The 23,031-nt window shown below is 34.8% G+C and overlaps 1 protein-coding gene across 1 annotated transcript in view; it reads left to right on the top strand.

Annotated features, from left to right (window-relative positions):
- LOC114348418 (retinal guanylyl cyclase 2) overlaps nucleotides 1–23,031 on the top strand; it is a 368,770-nt gene that overhangs the window by 209,438 nt on the left and 136,301 nt on the right. The window contains exon 5 of the mRNA XM_028298999.2: nucleotides 6,694–6,843. Coding sequence (XP_028154800.2) covers nucleotides 6,694–6,843 — 150 coding nt within the window. The remainder of the gene's footprint in view (nucleotides 1–6,693; nucleotides 6,844–23,031) is intronic.

Below are 23,031 nucleotides of genomic sequence, written 5' to 3' on the forward strand. Positions count from 1 at the left end.
TAAAAAAGTTGTCAAATTCCTGGTTTATTCAAAATCCCCAACAAGGTTTTTTTGCTTATTTCCCTGGAGTATAGGTAAACTTGTGATGAACAACGCTCATAGTTCTCAAGTTAACTTTCTTTTCGGAAAGATTACAGTAAATAAACAGTTCCTTTTCGTTTTATTTGTTTACCACGGTCGGCTTCAGTAGACAATCTCTCTTAGAGAGAATTTTATTTTCTACTTTACCCAAAGTGCTCAACGTGTTTTATTTATTTAAAGTCCAGCTTCCGAAACGATTGTGGGAATTTCCGCTAAATTTTTTAGTCTCAAGCTCTTTTAAGTGACTGGAAATACAGACAAGTCCAAAAAGAAAAGAACAGAAGTGGTTAGATTTCATAGCAGTTAAATAATTACAGTCCATCCAAAACGATAAGAGGAACTATTCTTCTTTATACCTTCATAATTAGAGTAAAAATAATATACAAATAAAATCATTCCAATTGGTAAACTTTCATTTTTCACATAGATAGTTAGGCTGGCAAGGTTGTGAAACTATTTTTTGTGGCATGTCCAATTTCAGTATTATGTTAATATAACGTTAAGGCGCAATTAAGTCACAAGTCAACAAATAAACAAAAAAAAGTTGCGACTGATGTTAAAATGGCTGTACCGGGGAGTTTAAAGTGTCCTGAATGCGAATTCAAACACCAAAATATTTCACCACATTTATACTTTGAGTTATCTTCTTCTTAGTTTGCCGCGCATTTCTGCGTATGCGTCCACTGTACATTGTCTGGTCAGGTGAAATGTTTGATTTGGAGTTATAGAATGCATGAAATACATATAGCTGTTTATTATAAAAATTCCTATATACTATATACATATAAGTTCAGAACTCGAAACAAAAATTAGATTAAGTCTTTTGTACACAATTTTGTGCATATCCCAATTTTCCCATAACACTATTTGGATTATCAGACACACATTTTATCCTGCATAGTAAAAAAGGATAGTCCTGGTTACGGATCCTAAATATTGTAAGTTGTCCTGGCTAGTAAATTCCATTAAAAAAATCCATTATAGTAATCTAGAGCCTAAGGGTGAAGCATGTCCTTTGGCAAGTGAAGGTCTCGAACTAAATCAATAAATCAGCTTTTTGGATGCAATAAGGTGCTTTTTCGTGGCTTTAGGGAAAATAAGAATCATTCTTTTCTGATACCTCATCAAGTTCACTTTTACCACCATATATTTACAAAACTTTCTCCCAATTTACCGAGGTCCTGGAACTGGTAAATCTTCTCCACGAAAAACCGGTTTAATTGCTGAGTTTATATCTGGATATTCAATTTTATGCTTGTTCTTTTTTGAAAACCCAGACACTTTTGTCATGCAGGAGTAACAGTCGTTAAAATGGTTTAGAACTATATAAGTTTAAATGGTTAGGTTTACTGATTAAGGACTACCTTTTGTTTATTGGTTATTTAAATGTTAGTGTGTTATTCGTAGACATTAGATATCCCAGTGTGGCCAAATTATACACCATTTTTAGGAAAAACGTTAATTTGGTAAGGTCACGCCCCGATAAAATATTACAAATGACTGTTTTAAAAAAAATTATCTACTCTATGTCATATTATGTATAAGTTTTTAGTTTGTGAAAACTGTCATTATAGATAGCAGTGCATAAAGGATTTAAAGTGTGCGTGAAGTAACAATATATTTTAAATGGGATTTACTTTTTCGCACTGTTTTAACTTTCGCGTTGTCATGGTGACAATCCTTAACTTTCGCGTTGTCATGGTGATGACAATATGAGCAATGAATTACAACAAAAGTTTTGACAGTTTTGTGGTTTGAAGGTAGTTAGAATTTTTAAATGTCAAAGTTCTAAAAATTGTAGAATAGAAATGAATTCCAGTGACGAAGAGTTACAGCTGTTTTTATTTGTTTATCGTAGATAAAATATTGTATGAAACGGTGCGTGAAGTACTTTTTGCGAAGGATGGCAGAATTATATTAAAAAAACAACAGTAAAATTTGTACACCTCATAAAAATATTATAGGGTTTTCTTTTCTTAAACCCCCCAAACTTTTGTGTACATTCCAATTCAATTATTATTGTGGTACCATCAGTTAAACACAATATTTTTAAAACTTTTTTGCATCTTAGAATTTTTTCGATAAGCCAGTTTTTATCGAGATGCGTCTTCTTTTTTAATACGTTCACATAAAAATTTTATGGGGGTTTCGTTTCTTTAAACCTCCCAAATGTTTATGTACGTTCCAATTAAACTTTTATTAGTAGCGGTACCATTAGTTAAACACAGTGCTTTTAAAACTTTTTTGCCCTTGGTATTTTTTCATATTAAAAAAATGTAAATTATATTATATTATTACCAGGTCTCTATATCTATAATTGTACTTAACCATATACAAAATGTGGTGGATTTGACAAATATTCAAAATATCCCGATAAAAACTGGCTTTTCGAGAAAGTACTAAGAGACAAAAAAGTTTTAAAAACATTATGTTTAACTAATAATACTACAATAGTAATTTACTATCAACATAGACAAAAGTTTAGGGGGGTTTAAGGGAACAAAGCCTTCACAATATTTTTATGAGGTTCACAAATTTCACTATAATTTTTTTTTCAAGATGCTGCTACCATAAGAATGATACATGTCCATTTTCAGTAAAAAATCTCTAATAGTTTTCGATATATTGAAAAAACTTTATTTTTATTTTGTAACTTCAAAGGGCTGTAACTTTTTTTATGTGCACATTTGTACTAAGGTAAGTAAGGTACAATCAACTTATTTTTGAACCCAGCATCTGTGGTATAATTTATGACCAATCTTTTCGAGACACCCTGTATATCGATGTGTTTATTATCTTGGTATCCATATTGTTATCCGTATTATTGAAAGAATATTATTCTTTCAATAATATCGATACATATGATATTGATACCGATTATAATGGAGTATTGCAAACTTAAGTTCATATATATACGTAAAAATGTAACATTTTAACCTAATGGGTATTGGCTAATGATTAAAAAAACCGAACACCGGTTTTTGGAATAACCGGTTTTTTGACCGGTTATAACCGCCAGGTTAAAGCGTACGTGAATAAAACGGTATAATCTAAAACCGGTGTTTTGCCAACAACCGCCATCCCTCCTAGGGACTAAAACTGCGATTTGGTGAATGCGCCCATAAGAATTAACATCTACACCTCCACCAAAATCTAAGTTACTTTCTTATTATCATTTTTGATAACATAAAATAATAATTGGCAATAATAATCTAACATAAGAATCAAGAAACAATCGGCTACCGACAACAGCTGTATCCCGAATTTTGCAGGAAGTACCCAGATATTCAAGTATCGGAGCAACGAGGATCAGACCAATACCGGGTAATTAAAAGAAACAACCTTATCCCAGAGACTAGACGTAATACCATCACAAGCGAAGTCGAACGGGAGATTCATAACGATGTAGTAATTGAAGATCAAGTCCCTGTTGAAGTTCATGAGCAGACTCCTGAACTTGCCATACAAGAAACTCAACCTGACAATACAGAGCAGGAAAACAACGAGTTACGTGATAACCTAGTAAGCGAAATGGCACGTGCGGTACAGGAGTTTAATGGAACAAACCCACTTAGCAGACCACCGCTACCACGAATAAACTCTTGTAAAAAACTAGGGGCGCTGTTTCAAATTGTGAACACTGAAGTCCTGCCCAATTATGTCGTAGATTGTCAAAGATTGAATTACTGCGGAGGGATATTGGCAAGTCACAGAATATATACGAGGTGTAAGAAGTAGAAGAGTCATCAGGAGAGCTGAAGAAATAATACTGAGTACTGCAAGACACTCAAGATATGATCCAGAAAACAACACAGCCCAACAGTGCCTGGATGCATTAAAACAAAAACTCTCCGTTTATTCAGGACGACTAAGGTACAAAGTGAGCAACAACCGAAAATCCGACAATGCCCTTTTTGAGACTGCTGGGAAGGACTTCTATCGAAAACTCAATTTAACCGTAGAAAATCTCGATAAGTCTTACCCAAGCCAAGAAGAAATTCGTGAGTTTTGGGGAAATCAACTTTCCACACCAGCTGCTTTTAACAACAATGATGGATGGATATAAGATACGACACAGCACGGCCAACACTACACTACTACTCTCTACGAACCCTTCACCACTGAAGAAGTCTCAAATATCACCAAAGAGCTTCATAACTGGAAATCTCCTGGACCAGATGGAGTTCAAAACTTCTGGCTTAAGAAGTTTTGGAGTATTCATGAGTGCTTATCAACATTAATTAATCATGTTATTTCTAACTGATAGGAAATACCATAATTTCTAACTCAGGGAACCACTTATTTAATACCGAAGGATCAAAATAACACCCAAGATTCAGCCAAGTACCGCCCAATTACTTGTCTTCCAACTTTGTATAAATTGGTCACATCCTGTATACCCGACGTATCTACCAACACTGTGCTCTAAACAATATCATAGAGCCTCAACAGAAAGGATGCGCTAAGGGTTCCATGGATTGCAAAGATCAACTTATCATCGACTCAGTCATTTCTAATCAAGCATATTCCAAAAAGAGGAACCTATTTACTGCTTTCATTGATTACAAGAAGGGCTTTGATTCAGTACCGCATTAAAGGCTTATAGGTATATTGAGAATATATAAAGTCGATGATAATATAGTGACCTTTTTACAGCATATAATGACAGAGTGCGGAAGACTAGAATTCACCTTCAAATACCCGGTGAAAATAACATCGAGACTGAAAATATCGCAATCAGTCGGGGCCTTTTCCAAGGAGATTATGAATATAATATTTTCCTATGAACCCACTATCTCAGCTATTGAACTCCACTGACGCAGGTTTTAGCATCAAAAATAACAACAATGTGGTGGCGAAGCTTAATCATTTGTTGTATATGGATGATTTGAAATTAATGGCTTCCACTCGATACCAACTAGATGAGATGCTAAGAATTGTAGAATCCTTTTCAAACGACATTAGTATGCACTTCGGACTAGACAAGTGCCGTGTTTTAAATATAGTCAGAGGAAAAGTACAGCCCGGTGGATTCGATATGCAAAATGGCCAGAACATCGAGGCCATCGATATGTACAAATATCTTGGAGTAAAGCAGGCGCGAAAAATTGACCATAAGCAAATGAAAACTGAGATAACTACTGAGTTTATACGAATGGTAAAACAGCTGCTTCTTTCACAGCTTAACAGTAAAAATTTGTTTAAGGCACTAAACACCTACGCTTGTTCCGCGCTTAGCTATTCATTTGGTATTGTTAAGTGGACAAAAACGGATATAGAAAATCTTCAGCGAAAAGTACGTAAACACCTCACAAAAGCACAAAAACACCACCCTAAAAGTGCAGTAGAACGAACGACATTACCGCGGTATTTAGGAGGAAGTGGACTTATGGATATAGGTGAGCAATTAGATAAACAAATTGCTAATTTAAGAACTTATTTTCAGATGCAAGCTGAAACATCTACTCTACACCGCGCTATCTGCGCAGTAGATGACACAACACCGATTAAACTGAGGGAACCAGAAATGCGCATAAACCACCTCACTAAGGACGAAAAAATGCGCAACTGGATGGGTAAACCTATGCACGGGCGACATCCCAATGAGATCAGCCAAGACTATGGCGACAATACAGTGTCGAATTATTGGTTGACATCAGGAAGGATGTTACTTGAAACGGAGGGTTCATTACTGGCCAGTCAGGATCAGGTTATACCAACCAGAAATTACCTCAAATTTATCGTAAAAGATCCTCAGGTTCAAAACGACAGATGCCGATATGGATGTCAAGCCCAAAAAACCATCCAACATCTTACAGGGGGCTGTCAGGCATTTGCTGCAAATGAATACAAGAACGGCATGACGCAGTAGGAAAATCCTTCATCAAGAGATAGCTATCAAGCTGGGACTTCTCCAAACGGACCATCTCTCATATTATCAGTACATCCCTGAGAGTATGCTTGAGGATGGCAACTACAAGCTATACTGGGACCGCACTGTGCTCACAGACCAAACAGTGGCACATAATATACCAGATCTCGTACTAGTTAATAAATTAACAAGAAAAACAACACTAATTGTTGTGGCGATACCTAAGTAGTAAATTTACTGAAAAGATCGCCAAGTACAGAGATCTGGAAATTCAAATACGAAGACAATGGAGAATGCAAAGTACCCAGACGATACCTATTATTATGTCTACTACTGGAGTCATTCCGAAGAACCTCCTCGAAAGCACAAAAAGGCTGGGTATAAATGTACATCTTTACAAGACCATGCAGAAAGCTGTACTACTCGCAACGGCCAGATGTGTACGAAAATTTTTGGGAGATACACCTGCATACCAAGTCACCTAGGGGTCGATAACACGGAAAGAGTCCCACCAGAGCTCAATACTTTTGATACCGTAGATATCTGGGATGAGTCAAGTTTACCCTTATAGGGAGTGTGAGCCGTATGGCCAAATTTGATCTAACATAATACTAATTCAGAACTTAACTCTGCTCTAAGTTTATAAAATTATTACGTAAAAATAAAGAACATTGAATTATTCAGTGTCTTGTAATAAAAGAAATGAAAATCGTAATTAACTTTTTCTATCTTAATTACAGAACTTTTATGGACTGCTCCTGAGTTATTGCGTCACAGTAGCCTCCGTAAAAGAGGAACACAGCCAGGAGATGTTTATTCTTTTGGAATTATTTTACAAGAAGTAGTAGTTAGAGGAGAACCCTTCTGTATGTTGGCGCTTACGCCTGAAGGTAAGAAATAATTAACTAATTTTATAACAGTTGAGTATTTTATAATTTTCGTTCAATTGTACGTTTAAATATTTTTATTCAGATTGATTTACTCCGACAACACTGAAAAGTATAAAAACTAAGAAAAGAAAACTAGATTAACTGAAAAGTTTACTATTTTTTCTGCTGTATTTTAGAACTATATAATTTGAGTAGTAGTAACCGTGGCCTTTTCTGATTCTGGAGGGTAAACCTAAATATTTCTTATGTATTTTTGGCTGCTAATTACGAATTTCGAGGGTGGATTTCGATACAAGTAATCAAAAAATTGATATAACTAATTTAATTGTTTATAGATTATTTAAAAGACCCCAGATCGTAAACACCAAAGGATTAAAAAAATGTTCAAACAAAAGTTGTTCAATTGTTCAAATAAAAAACAAAGAAAATGACGTTTACTAAACTTAAATCTAATAACTGGAACTTAAGATATTGTAAAATTAGTGTGCAAACCTCAAATTGCAAAATAAGCACTTTTCAAAGCTCTTTTGATTGTAATCTCGGCTTATGCGCATGCAAATGAACTATAAAAAGTCTCATTTTAAAGATTAATTTCTAGATCTTCGAATAAAATTTGCCAAGTTATAACCTTTTGAAGTTTTAATTTCTTAAAAAGCTTTTACATTAATTTGTTTATAAGAGTTTCAAGCAAAATTGAGCATGAAACATTTATCCTGAATTAACATTAATGATAGATGAACTCAAAAGGAATATTTTGAGCTTAGAAAAATGTATGTAGGTGTATTTATATCGCGCTCTGAGGCGCAATATCGGTTTACAGCAAAAAGTTTCGCGCGTGAAACTCTCTATGTAAATTATAATTTACATATTTATAGACGTTATCTTCATTTTTCATTTTTGAAGATTCCAATACAAGTTTATCATATAATACTTACAATTAAATCATCATAAAGTACTTCGTATCACCTTTTATTCTACTTACTTTTTCTTCGATAATGATGCTGCAAAAAAACTCAATCTACTTTTATATGGATATCATAATATAGATAATGAGACTCTGAAACTCCAAAAAGTTTTAATTTTAATGCTCACAATAGCAGACTTAATAACAATATCTAACTCTAAAAATTGCTCTAAAACTTACGTAGATGTAAAAAAACTGAGATCTCCTGTATAACTCGATCTAGTTGCATGAATGAAAATGTTTGCAAAAATAGTATTATAAATAAGAACAACATACTTTTAAGTAAATTTCTGAAATCTTAGTTTTTCATGGTTTTTTCTCATTTAGTACAAACAATCGAAGAAAAAATAAATAGAATCAAAGGTGGTGTGATCATTTATGATCATTTAATTATACGAATGATATGATAAAATTGTATTAGGATCTTCAAAGATAAAAATGAAGATAACGGATATAAATACACACACCGGCAAAATTAAAGGAGCACCTTAAAAAAGGGACATGTTTGATGTCTCGGATTTCCTAAACCAGTTGTCTGATTTGAATGATTTTTTTTACTATGCTATAGCCTTATTCTTTAAGAATATCGGCATAATAATATTGTAACTAGACAGGTAAATGTCATGTTATACCGGGTGTAACAATCATACTGTGTGTTTTCCTTAATTTTTGGAACACTCTGTGGAATATCCTACCATATATAAAATATTGAAATTAAAACTGAATTGTAGCCTTAGGCTTTCTTAACATTTTCTTTTTTGATTCATTTGCTTACGTTGGATAATAAAAAAGTTAGGTGCTTTAACAACTACTCATGTTCTTCATCAATACAGGGTGTTTCTAAATAAGTGCGACAAACTGTAAGGAGTAATTCTGCGTGAAAAATTAATGACCGTTTACTTTATAAACATATGTCCACAAATGCTTCGTTCCGAGATAAGGGATGTTGTTTTTCTTACAAACTGACGATTTATTTATTTCTCTAAAACCGGTTGAGATATGCAAATGAAATTTGGTAGGTTTTAAGAGGTAGTCATTGTATATTTTTTATATACAATTAAGAATTTTATATTCACCATTGGCGTGCATACGGGTATAAACATTTTAAATATATCCCGTATGCACGCCAATGGTGAATATAAAGTTCTTAATTGTATGTCAAAAAAATGCGCAATAATTTTCTTCTAAAACCTACCAAATTTTATTTGCATATGTCAAAAGAGCAATAAATAAATCGTCAGTTTGTAAGAAAACAATCAACGTGCCGTATTTCGGAAACAAAGCATTTGTGGACATATATGTTTATAAAGCAAACTCTTATAAATGTTTCATGCAGAATTACCCCTTAAAGTTTGTCGCACTTATTTAGAAATACCCTGCATTGATGAAGAACATGACTAGTTGTTAAAGTACCTAACTTTTTTATTATCCCACATAAGCAAATGAATCAAAAATAAAAATATTAAGAAAGCCCAAGGCTACAATTAAGTTTTAATTTTAATATTTTATATGTGCTAGAATATTCCACAGGGTATTCCAAATTTTAAGGAAAAAACACAGTATGATCTAGCAACAGTATTATTACACCGATATTCTAAAATATTAAGGCTACAACATACAAATAAAAAATCACTCAAATCTGACAACTAGTTTAGGAAATCTGAGACATCAAACATGCCCCATTTCTTAAGTGTTCCTTTAATTTTGCCGGTGTGTGTATATAAATTAAAAATATATAAATTTATAAATATGCAATTTATAAGTATACAAATATATAAATTAAATATATAAATTTGTATAGAGCGCTTCGCATGCAAACCTTTTCGCTGTGAGGCGGTCTTGCGCCTCAGATCGCGCTATTAATATATCTATATCTTGGCCAAAAATAAAACTACGAAGATTTTTCTAAACTCACAATGTTTCCTTTTCACTTCTTCTATCATTACTGTTAATTAAAGTATAAATTTTTATTGCTCAAATTTGCTTAAAACCCACATAAACAAAAAATAATGTACAAATTTAAGAAAATTAAACCTTCAAACGGGTACAACTTTAATACAAATAGAGTTAAAGTAATTTAACAAACTTTTTTTGAAAGTCTATGAATTAATCTTTAAAAAGAGACTTTACAAAACTCATTTTTATGCGAAGGAGGCGAGTTGCGATCGAAAAAGCTTCGAAGAATACTTATTTTGCAATATGCAATATGTACAGTGGAACCTCGATAACTCGGATTAATCGGGGACGCGGTCGATCCGGGTTATCTAAAATCCGGTTTATCCGGAGAATATGGTAAAAATTAATAAAATACGGTTTACTAACAGATTAACTCCGTTATAATAATTGAAATAACATGAAATATATATGCACAGTACTAAATTACATATAGTTGTATAGAGTAAAGAGTACATATTATTCTTTTCTTGGTAAAAAACTCAGTTAGTTTCGGTTGTGTCAATTTCGTCTGCCGGTTGCGTGCTGTGTGATCCCGTAGTCTCTTTAACATAACCCTCTCAGTCATGAGTTGTTGTTGGCAAAGATAAAAATTTAAAACTTGGAGGTTGAAATGTTTATAATTTCTTTAAAAATTTATAAATAACAAATTTCGCCCGTAAACATTATTATGCCTAGTACAAAGTACAGATTCGATGTTCGTTGAGACGATCACGGTGATTCAACGTAACAAATGGGAATTAGCTATCGTTGGAGCTTAAAAGTTGATGTTCATTTAAACGAACATGGTGACTGAAAGGGATAAGCAGTTCAGCATGAGAGATTCTCATTTTTAGCTTTATTAGCTTTGCACCGATGGTCCAAACTGTCGTTTGTTATCATTTTGAAACAAAATTCTTCGATACCATATGATACTGCAATTGTTTTTAAAGCTTCGCCTTTATTAATCCTACCTAATGCTTCTAGTTTCTTGTCCAATGTCACTACAACATTTTTACGTTTTGTTTCTACTACGTAGACAGAAAAAAAACGCAAACTTATCTGAAGTACGATTACAGAACGGAAGCGAACAATAGGTACGACTGTACTACACACAATACGGTGACAATCGGAACGATGTTATGTTATTTAAGAACAGTGGAGACTAACACCATTGTTTAAAAAGAATTTTTTACATAGTTTTTTAGTCCTTTTTAAACAATGCTAAGACAGTTTGAAATGAATAAAGTAATACAGATGCCTGTTGTTTCCGATAATCCGAGAAAATGTTCGTCACTCTAGCGCCGTGTGCCACATTATCTCTGAAATATTATATTACATACACTTTTATTGTTGAAATGTTTGTCGTCTGATGAAAGTCGGTCCGGATTAGCCGGACTTCCGGGTTATCTGGGGCCGACTTATCGGGGTTCCACTGTACTAGTTTTATAATATTTGAGTTCTAATTGTTAGATTTAAGTTTAGTGCCATAATTGTCTCTGTTTTTTATCAAGGAACAAATTTTATTTAAACACTTTTTTTATCTCTTTTAGTTTACGGACTAGTGCCTTATAAACAATTTATAAACAATGAAATTGCTTATAACAATTTTTAACTAATGGGATCGAAATGCAGCCTCGAAATTCGTAATCATCAGCCAAAAATACATAAAAAATACTTGGGTTTTCCCATCAGAATTGAAAAGGCTACTGTGACCTAATCGGCGCCGGTGTCTAGAGTAGAATATTTGTTTACTTATTATCTTCATCCAGCCTCAAAAGTCCACTGCTGAACATAGGCCTCCTCCCCTTGTTTCCAACCCCATCTATCCTGCGCCGCTTTCATCCAGTTTTTATTTAGCTTTCTTAAGTCATCACCACATCTTGTAGGCGGTCGACCGACGCTTCTCTTGTCTTCTCTTGGCCTCCATTCTAATAACCTCTTTGTCCATCGCCCATCTGTCATTCTGGCTATGTGTCCTGCCCATCTCCACTTTAACCTGGCTATTCTTTCGATGACGTCAGTCACCTTTGTTCTTCTCCTGATTTTTTCGTTTCTGATTTTGTCTCGCAGAGTTATTCCTAACATTGGCCGCTCCATTCTTCTCTGCGTGACTCTTAGTTTGGTAGCAGAAGCTTTAGTTAAGGTAAGGGTTTCCGATCCGTACGTCAAGACTGGGAGGACGCACTGATCAAATACCTTTCTCTTTAGGCATGTGGGCAACTCACTTTTAAGAGTTTCTCTCAGTTTTCCAAATGCTGCTATCTATGGATGGCGGTTGTTGACAAAACACCGGTTTTCGGTTATACCTTTTTTTCACCTACGGTTTAACCTGTCGGTTATAACCGGTCAAAAAAACCGGATATTCCAAAAATCGGTGTTTGGTTTTTTTAGTCATAGCCAATACCCAATAGGTTGCGCTTTAGTTTGCGACACTTCATTTACATTGCTCTTTAGTTTGCGACACTTCATTCGAATCCATATCAGTTTATGAATCAGGCATCAGTGTTGTGAAATTGGTTTCAGTCAGCTTAAAATTTCTCATTTAGGCGCGGGGGCGAAAAATGTTCCCATTTTTTCTCTGAATTCAGTATTTTTTCGCTTATCCGGGTTTTCATCGGTTATTATTTTATAAAGAAAAAACCGGTTATAACCGGGACAAAAAGTCAACCGGAAAAACCGATTATTGCAGAGGAAAAATACGGTTTAGGTTATAACAGGTAGGTTTTTCCCATCCCTACTGCCCACCCAAGGCCGATTCTTTTCTTCAGTTCATGAGTCTGGTTATCCCTGCCACCTATTCTCTGTTTGAAAAGAAAATTAATATTTTGGTATTATTTGTGGTCACAGCAATTATTAAGAAATAAAAGCCTGGATCCCGCGTACCATAAAAGTCTTTAGTAATACCAAGCTGAAAATTTGTTAATAGCTTAACGGTGTCTAGTCGCACAAACTTTGATATATGGGAACACTGGAAAAAGGAAAGTTTTAATTGTGGAACAGGTTATAGGTTTCGAACGTCAGACTACGAAAACTTCCCATGTATTTTGTTGGACAGAACTTCCAATTGATTTGTTACCCTCTCATTAAACTCTCATGCAAAAATTAGACTGCTATTTACCAGCAACACCATTCCTGTCATTTGATATGTTCTACGTGTTGGCCTTATTAAAATGTCTAACATATCTGTTGGGCAAACATTTTATCATATACACTAAGCATCAAAATTAACGCATCACTTTAAAAATGGGACATTTTTGATGTCTCGTATTTCCTAAACCTGTTGTCCGATTTTACTGATTTTTTTTTGTATATTATAACTTTATTCTTCAAGAATATCTATGTAATAATATTATTGCTAAACAGGTACGTATCATTGTATACCGGGTGTAACAATGATAGTGTGTTTTTTCCTCAAAGTTTGGAACACCCTGTGGACTATTCTAGCGTATATAAAATATTGGAACTAATACTCAACTGTAGCCATAGGCTTTCTTAACATCTTGCTTTTTGATTCATTCGCTTATATTTGATAAGAAAAAAGTTAGGTACTTTAACAACTAGCCATGTTATTCATTAATACAGGGTGTTTCTAAATAAGTGCGATAAACTTTAAGGGGTAATTCTGCATGAAAAATAATGACCGTTTGCTTTATAAACATAATATGTACACAAATGCTTCGTTTCCGAGATACGGGATGTTGAATTTATTTATTGCTCTAAAACCAGTTGAGATATGCTAATGAAATTTATTAGGTTTTAAGAGGTAGTTATTGTGCATTTTTTTTTTGACATGCCATTAACAATTTTATATTCACTATTGGCGTGCATACAGGATGTATCTAAATTGTTTATACCCGTATGCACGCCAATGGTGAATATAAAATTTTTAATTGTATGTCAAAAAATGCGCAATAATAACCTCTTAAAACCTACCAAACTTCGTTTGCATATCTCAACCAGTTTTGGAGCAATAAATAAATCGTCAGTTTGTAAGAAAAAATTCAACATCCCGTATCTCGGAAACAACGCATTTGCGGACATATGTTTATAAAGCAAACGGTCATTATTTTTTCATGCAGAATTACCCCTTAAAGTTTGTCGCACTTATTTAGAAACAATCTGTATTGCTGAATAACATTGTTAATTGTTAAAGTACGTAACTTTTTATTATCCAAATAAGCGAATGAGTCAAAAAGAAAAATGTTAAGAAAGCCTAAGGCTACAGTTGAGTTTTAATTTGACTATTTTATATACGCACTATCACTGCAGCAGTTTATATATCACTGCAGTACAAGAAACTAAATGGTTGGGAAAAGGTATCCGGGACACTAAAACACACACTATACTGTATAGCGGTAAAGATGAAGGAAATAAAGAATTTGGAGTAGCCTTTATCGTAGATAATAAAATGAAGCACCTGATAACAGATTTTCAAGCCATCAATGAAAGAATCTGCAAGCTTAGGATAAAAACGCATTTCTTTAACATAACCCCTATAAATGTACACTGTCCCACAAATGAACAGGAAGAAGACACTAAGGTAGCCTTTTATCAAGATCTAGAACGAATCTATGACTCAATACCAAGAAACGACATTAAAATGGTGATAGGCGACACAAACGCCAAGATCGGAAAAGAAGAAGAGTACATAGGGGTAATAGGGAAACATAGTTTGCATAGAGACACAAATGAGAATGATCAGTTTCTAATAGATTTCGCAGCTGGAAAGAATATGATTATCAGTTCGACATGCTTCCCACATCGGGACATACATAAGGGCACTTGGATATCACCTGACGGAAACACAATAAATCAAATAGACCATATACTGACTGAAAAAAGAATGGCGACGAGTATATTAGATGTAAAAAGCAGACGTGGCGCAAGCTGTGACTCAGACCATCTACTAGTGCAGACACGGTTTAGATGCAAAATCAGTCGACAGGTAAAGGAAAAATATCCAAAACAAGAAAAACTAAACTTAGATAACCTAAAAGTCCCTGAGGTACAAGAAAGATTTGAGAGAACAGTGGATGAAAAATTACTAGAAGAAAACAGAGCAGACTCCACAATAGAAAATCAATGGAACACCATAAGCAGTATCATACTAAACACAGCGAAAGAAGTCATAGGAACAAAGACACAACGGAGAGAAGAAACATGGTTCGATGGAGAATGCAAACAAGCTATACAGGAAAGAAATGAAGCACATAAGAATTACATACTCAGACGTACTAGAGAGAGAAAAACAGAATTTGAGAACAAAAGACGAAGAGCAGATAAACTGTGCAGGCAGAAAAAGAGAAAGTACGAAAACCAACGGATACTGAACATAGAGAGGTAGTTTAAGGAAAACGAAACACGTAGTGCATACCAACTTATTAAACATTTAAGACAGGGATACAAACTAAGACTAGCCTCTGCAAAAATAAGAAGGGTGAAATCATTAGCGATATGGACGAAATTAAGATAACCTGGATGACATATTTTAAGGAAGTATTAAACAAAGGGGCACAACCACCATTACAACAACAGAGACAGCAGCAGGCACGGCAGGAGGTACAACAACAAGAGCTGGGGGAAGATGGAGAAGAAAATGAATTAACTAGTCCCCCAACGCTAGAGGAGGTCCAAACGGCAATCCACATACAAAAAAGCCATAAAGCAGCGGGAATAGATAAAATACCGGCAGAACTACTCAAGCAAGGAGGAAGGAATTTGACACAACAGATGTATCAGCTAATACGAGAGATATGGATAGAAGAAGAAATCCCCCAACAATGGAAGAAAAGTATAATCTGCCCTATTCATAAAAAAGGAGACAAACTGTTGTGTCAGAATTATAGAGGCATCTCTTTACTTTGTTCGGGATACAAAATATTCACAAACATCCTTAATCGAAGACTTCAACCACTCACGGAAAAAATCATCGGGAAATATCAAGCAGGGTTTAGGCAAAATAGATCTACCATTGACCAACTATTTACAGTTAAACAAATACTAGCCAAAGCATGGGAATATGACATGGACGTTTACAATCTCTTTGTAGATTTTAAACAAGCCTATGATTCAATAGATAGAACAATTCTACCTAATATATTGGAAGAATTTGGCATACCATCAAAATTAATACGACTAGTGCAAATGAAAATGACAGAAACAGAAGCACAAGTATGTATTCAAGGACAGATCACTGATGCGTTTACGATAACGCAAGGACTGAAACAAGGCGACGGACTGGCTCCAACGCTTTTTAATCTTGTTCTTGAATATGTAATTAGACGGTTGACGGTAAGCGGAAGTAACATACTTACAAACAAATCTACCCAATTAGCAGCATACGCGGATGATATAAACATAATGAGCAGAACAATGAATGCAGCGGAAGAAACCTACGTTGAGTTGAAACAGAGTGCAGAAGCAGTAGGGCCAGCAATAAACACAAATAAAACAAAACTACTCATACAAACCAGATCAAATAGACCGGCGCAACAACACTTTATTGACGATATAGAACATGTGAATAGATTCACGTACCTAGGAATGGATCTGGTTGCAAGCAGTGAAGAAGAACCGGAAATAAATAGAAGGCTTGTGCTGGCAAATAAAGCATATTTCGCGATGGGCCACATATTCAAATCGCGAGGCGTACACCGGAAAACAAAACTCCGGGTATATAAAGCAATAATCAGGCCCCTAGTAAGTTATGGCTGCGAAACATGGGTGGTGACACAGAAATCTGCCAATGTATTAGATGTGTTTGAAAGAAAAGTATTACGTAGGACACTGGGCCCAATAAGGGAAAATAACAACTGGCGAATTAGGTATAATAGAGAAATATACGAGCAATATAGCGAACCAACTCTAGCACAACACACTAAACTACAGAGATTACGGTGGGCAGGGCACGTGGTCCGCATGCATGAGAATAGAATCCCCAGAAAATTGCTGAATGCAAGAATGCAGGGAAGAAGACCGGTTGGAAGACCTAAAAAGAGATGGGAAGACGAAGTCGATGAGGATGCCAGGAACTTCCTGGGAACGCGTTCATGGAAAAGAACAGCGGTAAATCGAAATGATTGGAGAAGCTTATTGAAGGAGGCCAAGGCTCGATTTGGACTGTAGTGCCATTGGATGGATGGATTTTATATACGCCAGAATATTCCACAGGGTGTTCCAAACTTTGAGGAAAAAACACACTATCATTGTTAGACCCGGTATACAATGACACTTATCTCTTTAACAATAATATTATTACATCGATATTGTTGAAGAATAAAGCTATAAAATACTAAAAAAATCACTCAAATCGGACAACAGGTTTAGGAAATACGAGACATCAAAAACTTCTCATTTTTAAGGTGGTTTCGTTAATTTTGATGCTTAGTGTTTTATGAAGTTTGCTATTAAATAAACTTAAAAACAACCTGCTAGTTTTCACAATCATAAACTTGTCAGGAAAACACGTTCCACAATAAAAACTTCTCCTGTTCCAGTATTCCCATACATCTAAGTTTGTCCGACTACACACCGTTAATAAACTTTGTTTAGGTACGCGGGATCCACGCCTAATACTTCTATTTTTATACTACAAATTGCTACCGATACAAATTCCATTATTCCATGGACATAAAAGTATTTCTTTGCCGTCAAGACAGCAATCTGTTATATAATTTATTGCAATTCGCTTCTATTTTAGGCCAAGAGAAATACTATCTTGCAATTTTTCAATCTCACTTCTTCAAATATCAGTTCCTTCAATAAAAGCTGCTGACGTATACTAACCCAATATACGTTCCCCGTAGACATCAATTCCAGATATAAAAGAAAAATATTGGTGTTGTAGGGGACAGAATAAGCTTTTGTACGACGACATCGCAGGCATATTCATTTTGATGAAAAGCGAATCCTTTAGAGATATATAAATTACAGTTACGTATACAATTCAAGGATTGTTTACTAAAGACATAATCAGGATATCGATTACGTCATTAAAACAAAAATAAATTATTTGTTGGTTTATTTATTTACAATTCCTTGCACACTACATGAAAAGTAAGATTTTGAAGATTGTAAGGAAAAGCTGAAGGGTTGGTACTCAACTGGCTCCTTATAGTCCTTATTTAATTAATTATAATTATAATAAATGCGACTTCATCTGACTATGTTATACTTTTATTTAACTGGTCTTCGAACTTTTAATACAAATAATAACAGTGAATCAACCTATCCCAAAGGCGTGTTGCAATCATAGACATATTACCGATAGACCAGTAACCATTATGATAGTATATCTTAAAGCATAAAACAATCATTATGTACCTAATAAGAACCAAATGTTGACAATATTAAAGTTTAAAATGTTCTTTTATAATTTTTTACAGTTAGGGGTAGTTTTTACCCTTAAAAAACCAAAAGCGTACAACGGCTCAATATAGAAAATGAACTAGAGGGTGTAATGAGTCTAATCCCAAATTTTTGTACAAATCAATGCTGGACGAAAAAATTGCAAAGTTTTGCCATTTTTTCAGTTTCATTTCCTCGACTATACTGTCTAAGGTTGGTTTTAAAGTTCCATCATACGTTACCCGAAATGCAGTTGAAAACACTTTCCATGTACCATTTCATCGATGTAATTATGGCCTCAATGAAGCTATAACTAGAATGTTACCTCTATCAAATCAAAATACTGAGAGGCTTAATTTTAGTTCCACACCTAACTAATTTATACGCGACTTGCAACAAATTAATATTGACTCTTAATTGTTTTGTTTCGTCCACCCTTATGGTAGGGGAGTAAAGTATGCTAAATGTGCAGTCACTCGAGCGCTTTGAAGACCTATTGGGTTGTGAAGAGTAGGTCCTAAAACCAAAAAAAGTTAAGTAAAGTTTTTCATTTTAGGGGGTAGGTACTTCTCCATTTTTAATTTAATTTTTCATTTCGAACAATCGTTTTTAGATTATAGCGCCATTTGTCCATAATTCAAAGAAATGGCTTGAATAAAAATTACTTATGTTTATTTCGTAAGGAATAGTTTACGTAAGGAATCCAAATTTTCATTAAAAAATGGGGGCTCCCATTTAAGATTTTAAAGTAACCCCCTACCCCACCTCCGTGGGGGGTCGTGTTTGGTATCATTCGATAGATTTTTGAAAAATATTGAGTACGTATTTTTTATTTTTTCGATCTGTCATTCATTTCGCGAAATATTCGCTTTTTTCTTGTGAAATTTTGGGACTCACCCATTTCCTTACGCCACGCTCAAATCGTCAGATTTTTGAAATATACACTGTTTTGTATGTATCACCATATACTGACTGAAAAAAGAATGGCGACGAGTATATTAGATGTAAAAAGCAGACGTGGCGCAAACTGTGACTCAGACCATCTACTAGTGCAGACACGGTTTAGATGCAAAATCAGTCGACAGGTAAAGGAAAAATATCCAAAACAAGAAAAACTAAACTTAGATAACCTAAAAGTCCCTGAGGTACAAGAAAGATTTGAGAGAACAGTGGATGAAAAATTACTAGAAGAAAACAGAGCAGACTCCACAATAGAAAATCAATGGAACACCATAAGCAGTATCATACTAAACACAGCGAAAGAAGTCATAGGAACAAAGACACAACGGAGAGAAGAAACATGGTTCGATGGAGAATGCAAACAAGCTATACAGGAAAGAAATGAAGCACATAAGAATTACATACTCAGACGTACTAGAGAGAGAAAAACAGAATTTGAGAACAAAAGACGAAGAGCAGATAAACTGTGCAGGCAGAAAAAGAGAAAGTACGAAAACCAACGGATACTGAACATAGAGAGGTAGTTTAAGGAAAACGAAACACGTAGTGCATACCAACTTATTAAACATTTAAGACAGGGATACAAACTAAGACTAGCCTCTGCAAAAATAAGAAGGGTGAAATCATTAGCGATATGGACGAAATTAAGATAACCTGGATGACATATTTTAAGGAAGTATTAAACAAAGGGGCACAACCACCATTACAACAACAGAGACAGCAGCAGGCACGGCAGGAGGTACAACAACAAGAGCTGGGGGAAGATGGAGAAGAAAATGAATTAACTAGTCCCCCAACGCTAGAGGAGGTCCAAACGGCAATCCACATACAAAAAAGCCATAAAGCAGCGGGAATAGATAAAATACCGGCAGAACTACTCAAGCAAGGAGGAAGGAATTTGACACAACAGATGTATCAGCTAATACGAGAGATATGGATAGAAGAAGAAATCCCCCAACAATGGAAGAAAAGTATAATCTGCCCTATTCATAAAAAAGGAGACAAACTGTTGTGTCAGAATTATAGAGGCATCTCTTTACTTTGTTCGGGATACAAAATATTCACAAACATCCTTAATCGAAGACTTCAACCACTCACGGAAAAAATCATCGGGGAATATCAAGCAGGGTTTAGGCAAAATAGATCTACCATTGACCAACTATTTACAGTTAAACAAATACTAGCCAAAGCATGGGAATATGACATGGACGTTTACAATCTCTTTGTAGATTTTAAACAAGCCTATGATTCAATAGATAGAACAATTCTACCTAATATATTGGAAGAATTTGGCATACCATCAAAATTAATACGACTAGTGCAAATGAAAATGACAGAAACAGAAGCACAAGTATGTATTCAAGGACAGATCACTGATGCGTTTACGATAACGCAAGGACTGAAACAAGGCGACGGACTGGCTCCAACGCTTTTTAATCTTGTTCTTGAATATGTAATTAGACGGTTGACGGTAAGCGGAAGTAACATACTTACAAACAAATCTACCCAATTAGCAGCATACGCGGATGATATAAACATAATGAGCAGAACAATGAATGCAGCGGAAGAAACCTACGTTGAGTTGAAACAGAGTGCAGAAGCAGTAGGGCCAGCAATAAACACAAATAAAACAAAACTACTCATACAAACCAGATCAAATAGACCGGCGCAACAACACTTTATTGACGATATAGAACATGTGAATAGATTCACGTACCTAGGAATGGATCTGGATGCAAGCAGTGAAGAAGAACCGGAAATAAATAGAAGGCTTGTGCTGGCAAATAAAGCATATTTCGCGATGGGCCACATATTCAAATCGCGAGGCGTACACCGGAAAACAAAACTCCGGGTATATAAAGCAATAATCAGGCCCCTAGTAAGTTATGGCTGCGAAACATGGGTGGTGACACAGAAATCTGCCAATGTATTAGATGTGTTTGAAAGAAAAGTATTACGTAGGACACTGGGCCCAATAAGGGAAAATAACAACTGGCGAATTAGGTATAATAGAGAAATATACGAGCAATATAGCGAACCAACTCTAGCACAACACACTAAACTACAGAGATTACGGTGGGCAGGGCACGTGGTCCGCATGCATGAGAATAGAATCCCCAGAAAATTGCTGAATGCAAGAATGCAGGGAAGAAGACCGGTTGGAAGACCTAAAAAGAGATGGGAAGACGAAGTCGATGAGGATGCCAGGAACTTCCTGGGAACGCGTTCATGGAAAAGAACAGCGGTAAATCGAAATGATTGGAGAAGCTTATTGAAGGAGGCCAAGGCTCGATTTGGACTGTAGTGCCATTGGATGGATGGATTTTATATACGCCAGAATATTCCACAGGGTGTTCCAAACTTTGAGGAAAAAACACACTATCATTGTTAGACCCGGTATACAATGACACTTATCTCTTTAACAATAATATTATTACATCGATATTATTGAAGAATAAAGCTATAAAATACTAAAAAATCACTCAAATCGGACAACAGGTTTAGGAAATACGAGACATCAAAAATGTTTCATTTTTAAGGTGGTGCGTTAATTTTGATGCTTAGTGTATTATGAAGTTTGCTATTAAATAAACTTAAAAACAACCTGCTAGTTTTCACAATCATAAACTTGTCAGGAAAATACGTTCCACAATAAAAACTTCTCCTGTTCCAGTATTCCCATACATCTAAGTTTGTCCGACTACACACCGTTAATAAACTTTTTTTGGTACGCGGGATCCACGCCTAATACTTCTATTTTTATACTACAAATTGCTACCGATACAAATTCGATTATTCCATGGACATAAAAGTATTTCTTTGCCGTCAAGACAGCAATCTGTTATATAATTTATTGCAATTCGCTTCTATTTTAGGCCAAGAGAAATACTATCTTGCAATTTTTCAATCTCACTTCTTCAAATATCAGTTCCTTCAATAAAACCTGCTGACGTATACTAACCCAATATACGTTCCCCGTAGACATCAATTCCAGATATAAAAGAAAAATATTGGTGTTGTAGGGGACAGAATAAGCTTTTGTACGACGACATCGCAGGCATATTCATTTTGATGAAAAGCGAATCCTTTAGAGATATATAAATTACAGTTACGTATACAATTCAAGGATTGTTTACTAAAGACATAATCAGGATATCGATTACGTCATTAAAACAAAAATAAATTATTTGTTGGTTTATTTATTTATAATTCCTTGCCCACTACATGAAAAGTAAGATTTTGAAGATTGTAAGGAAAAGCTGAAGGGTTGGTACTCAACTGGCTCCTTATAGTCCTTATTTAATTAATTATAATAAATACGACTTCATCTGACTATGTTATACTTTTATTTAACTGGTCTTCGAACTTTTAATACAAATAATAACAGTGAATCCACCTATCCCAAAGGCGTGTTGCAATCATAGACATATTACCGATAGACCAGTAACCATTATGATAGTATATCTTAAAGCATAAAACAATCATTATGTAACTAATAAGAACCAAATGTTGACAATATTAAAGTCTAAAATATCATTTTATAATTTTTTAAAATTGGGGGTAGTTTTTACCCTTAAAAAACCAAAAGCGTACAACGGCTCAATGTAGAAAATGAACTAGAGGGTGTAATGAGCCTAATCACAAATTTTTGTACAAATCAATGCTGGACAAAAAAATTGCAAGGTTTTGCCATTTTTTCAGTTTCATTTCCTCGACTTTACTGTCTAAGGTTGGTTTTAAAGTTCCTTCATACGTTACTCAAAATGCAGTTGAAAACACTTTCCATGTACCATTTCATCGATGTAATTATGGCCTCAATGAACCTATAACTAGAATGTTACCTCTATCAAATCAAAATACTGAGAGCCTTAATTTTAGTTCCACACCTAACTAATTTATACGCGGCTTGCAATAAATTAATATTGACCCTTAATTGTTTTGTTTCGTCCACCCTTATGGTAGGGGAGCAAAGTATGCTAAAT

The sequence above is a fragment of the Diabrotica virgifera genome, chromosome 2, assembly GCF_917563875.1.
Source record: "Diabrotica virgifera virgifera chromosome 2, PGI_DIABVI_V3a".
In the NCBI taxonomy this organism is placed as follows: domain Eukaryota; kingdom Metazoa; phylum Arthropoda; class Insecta; order Coleoptera; family Chrysomelidae; genus Diabrotica; species Diabrotica virgifera.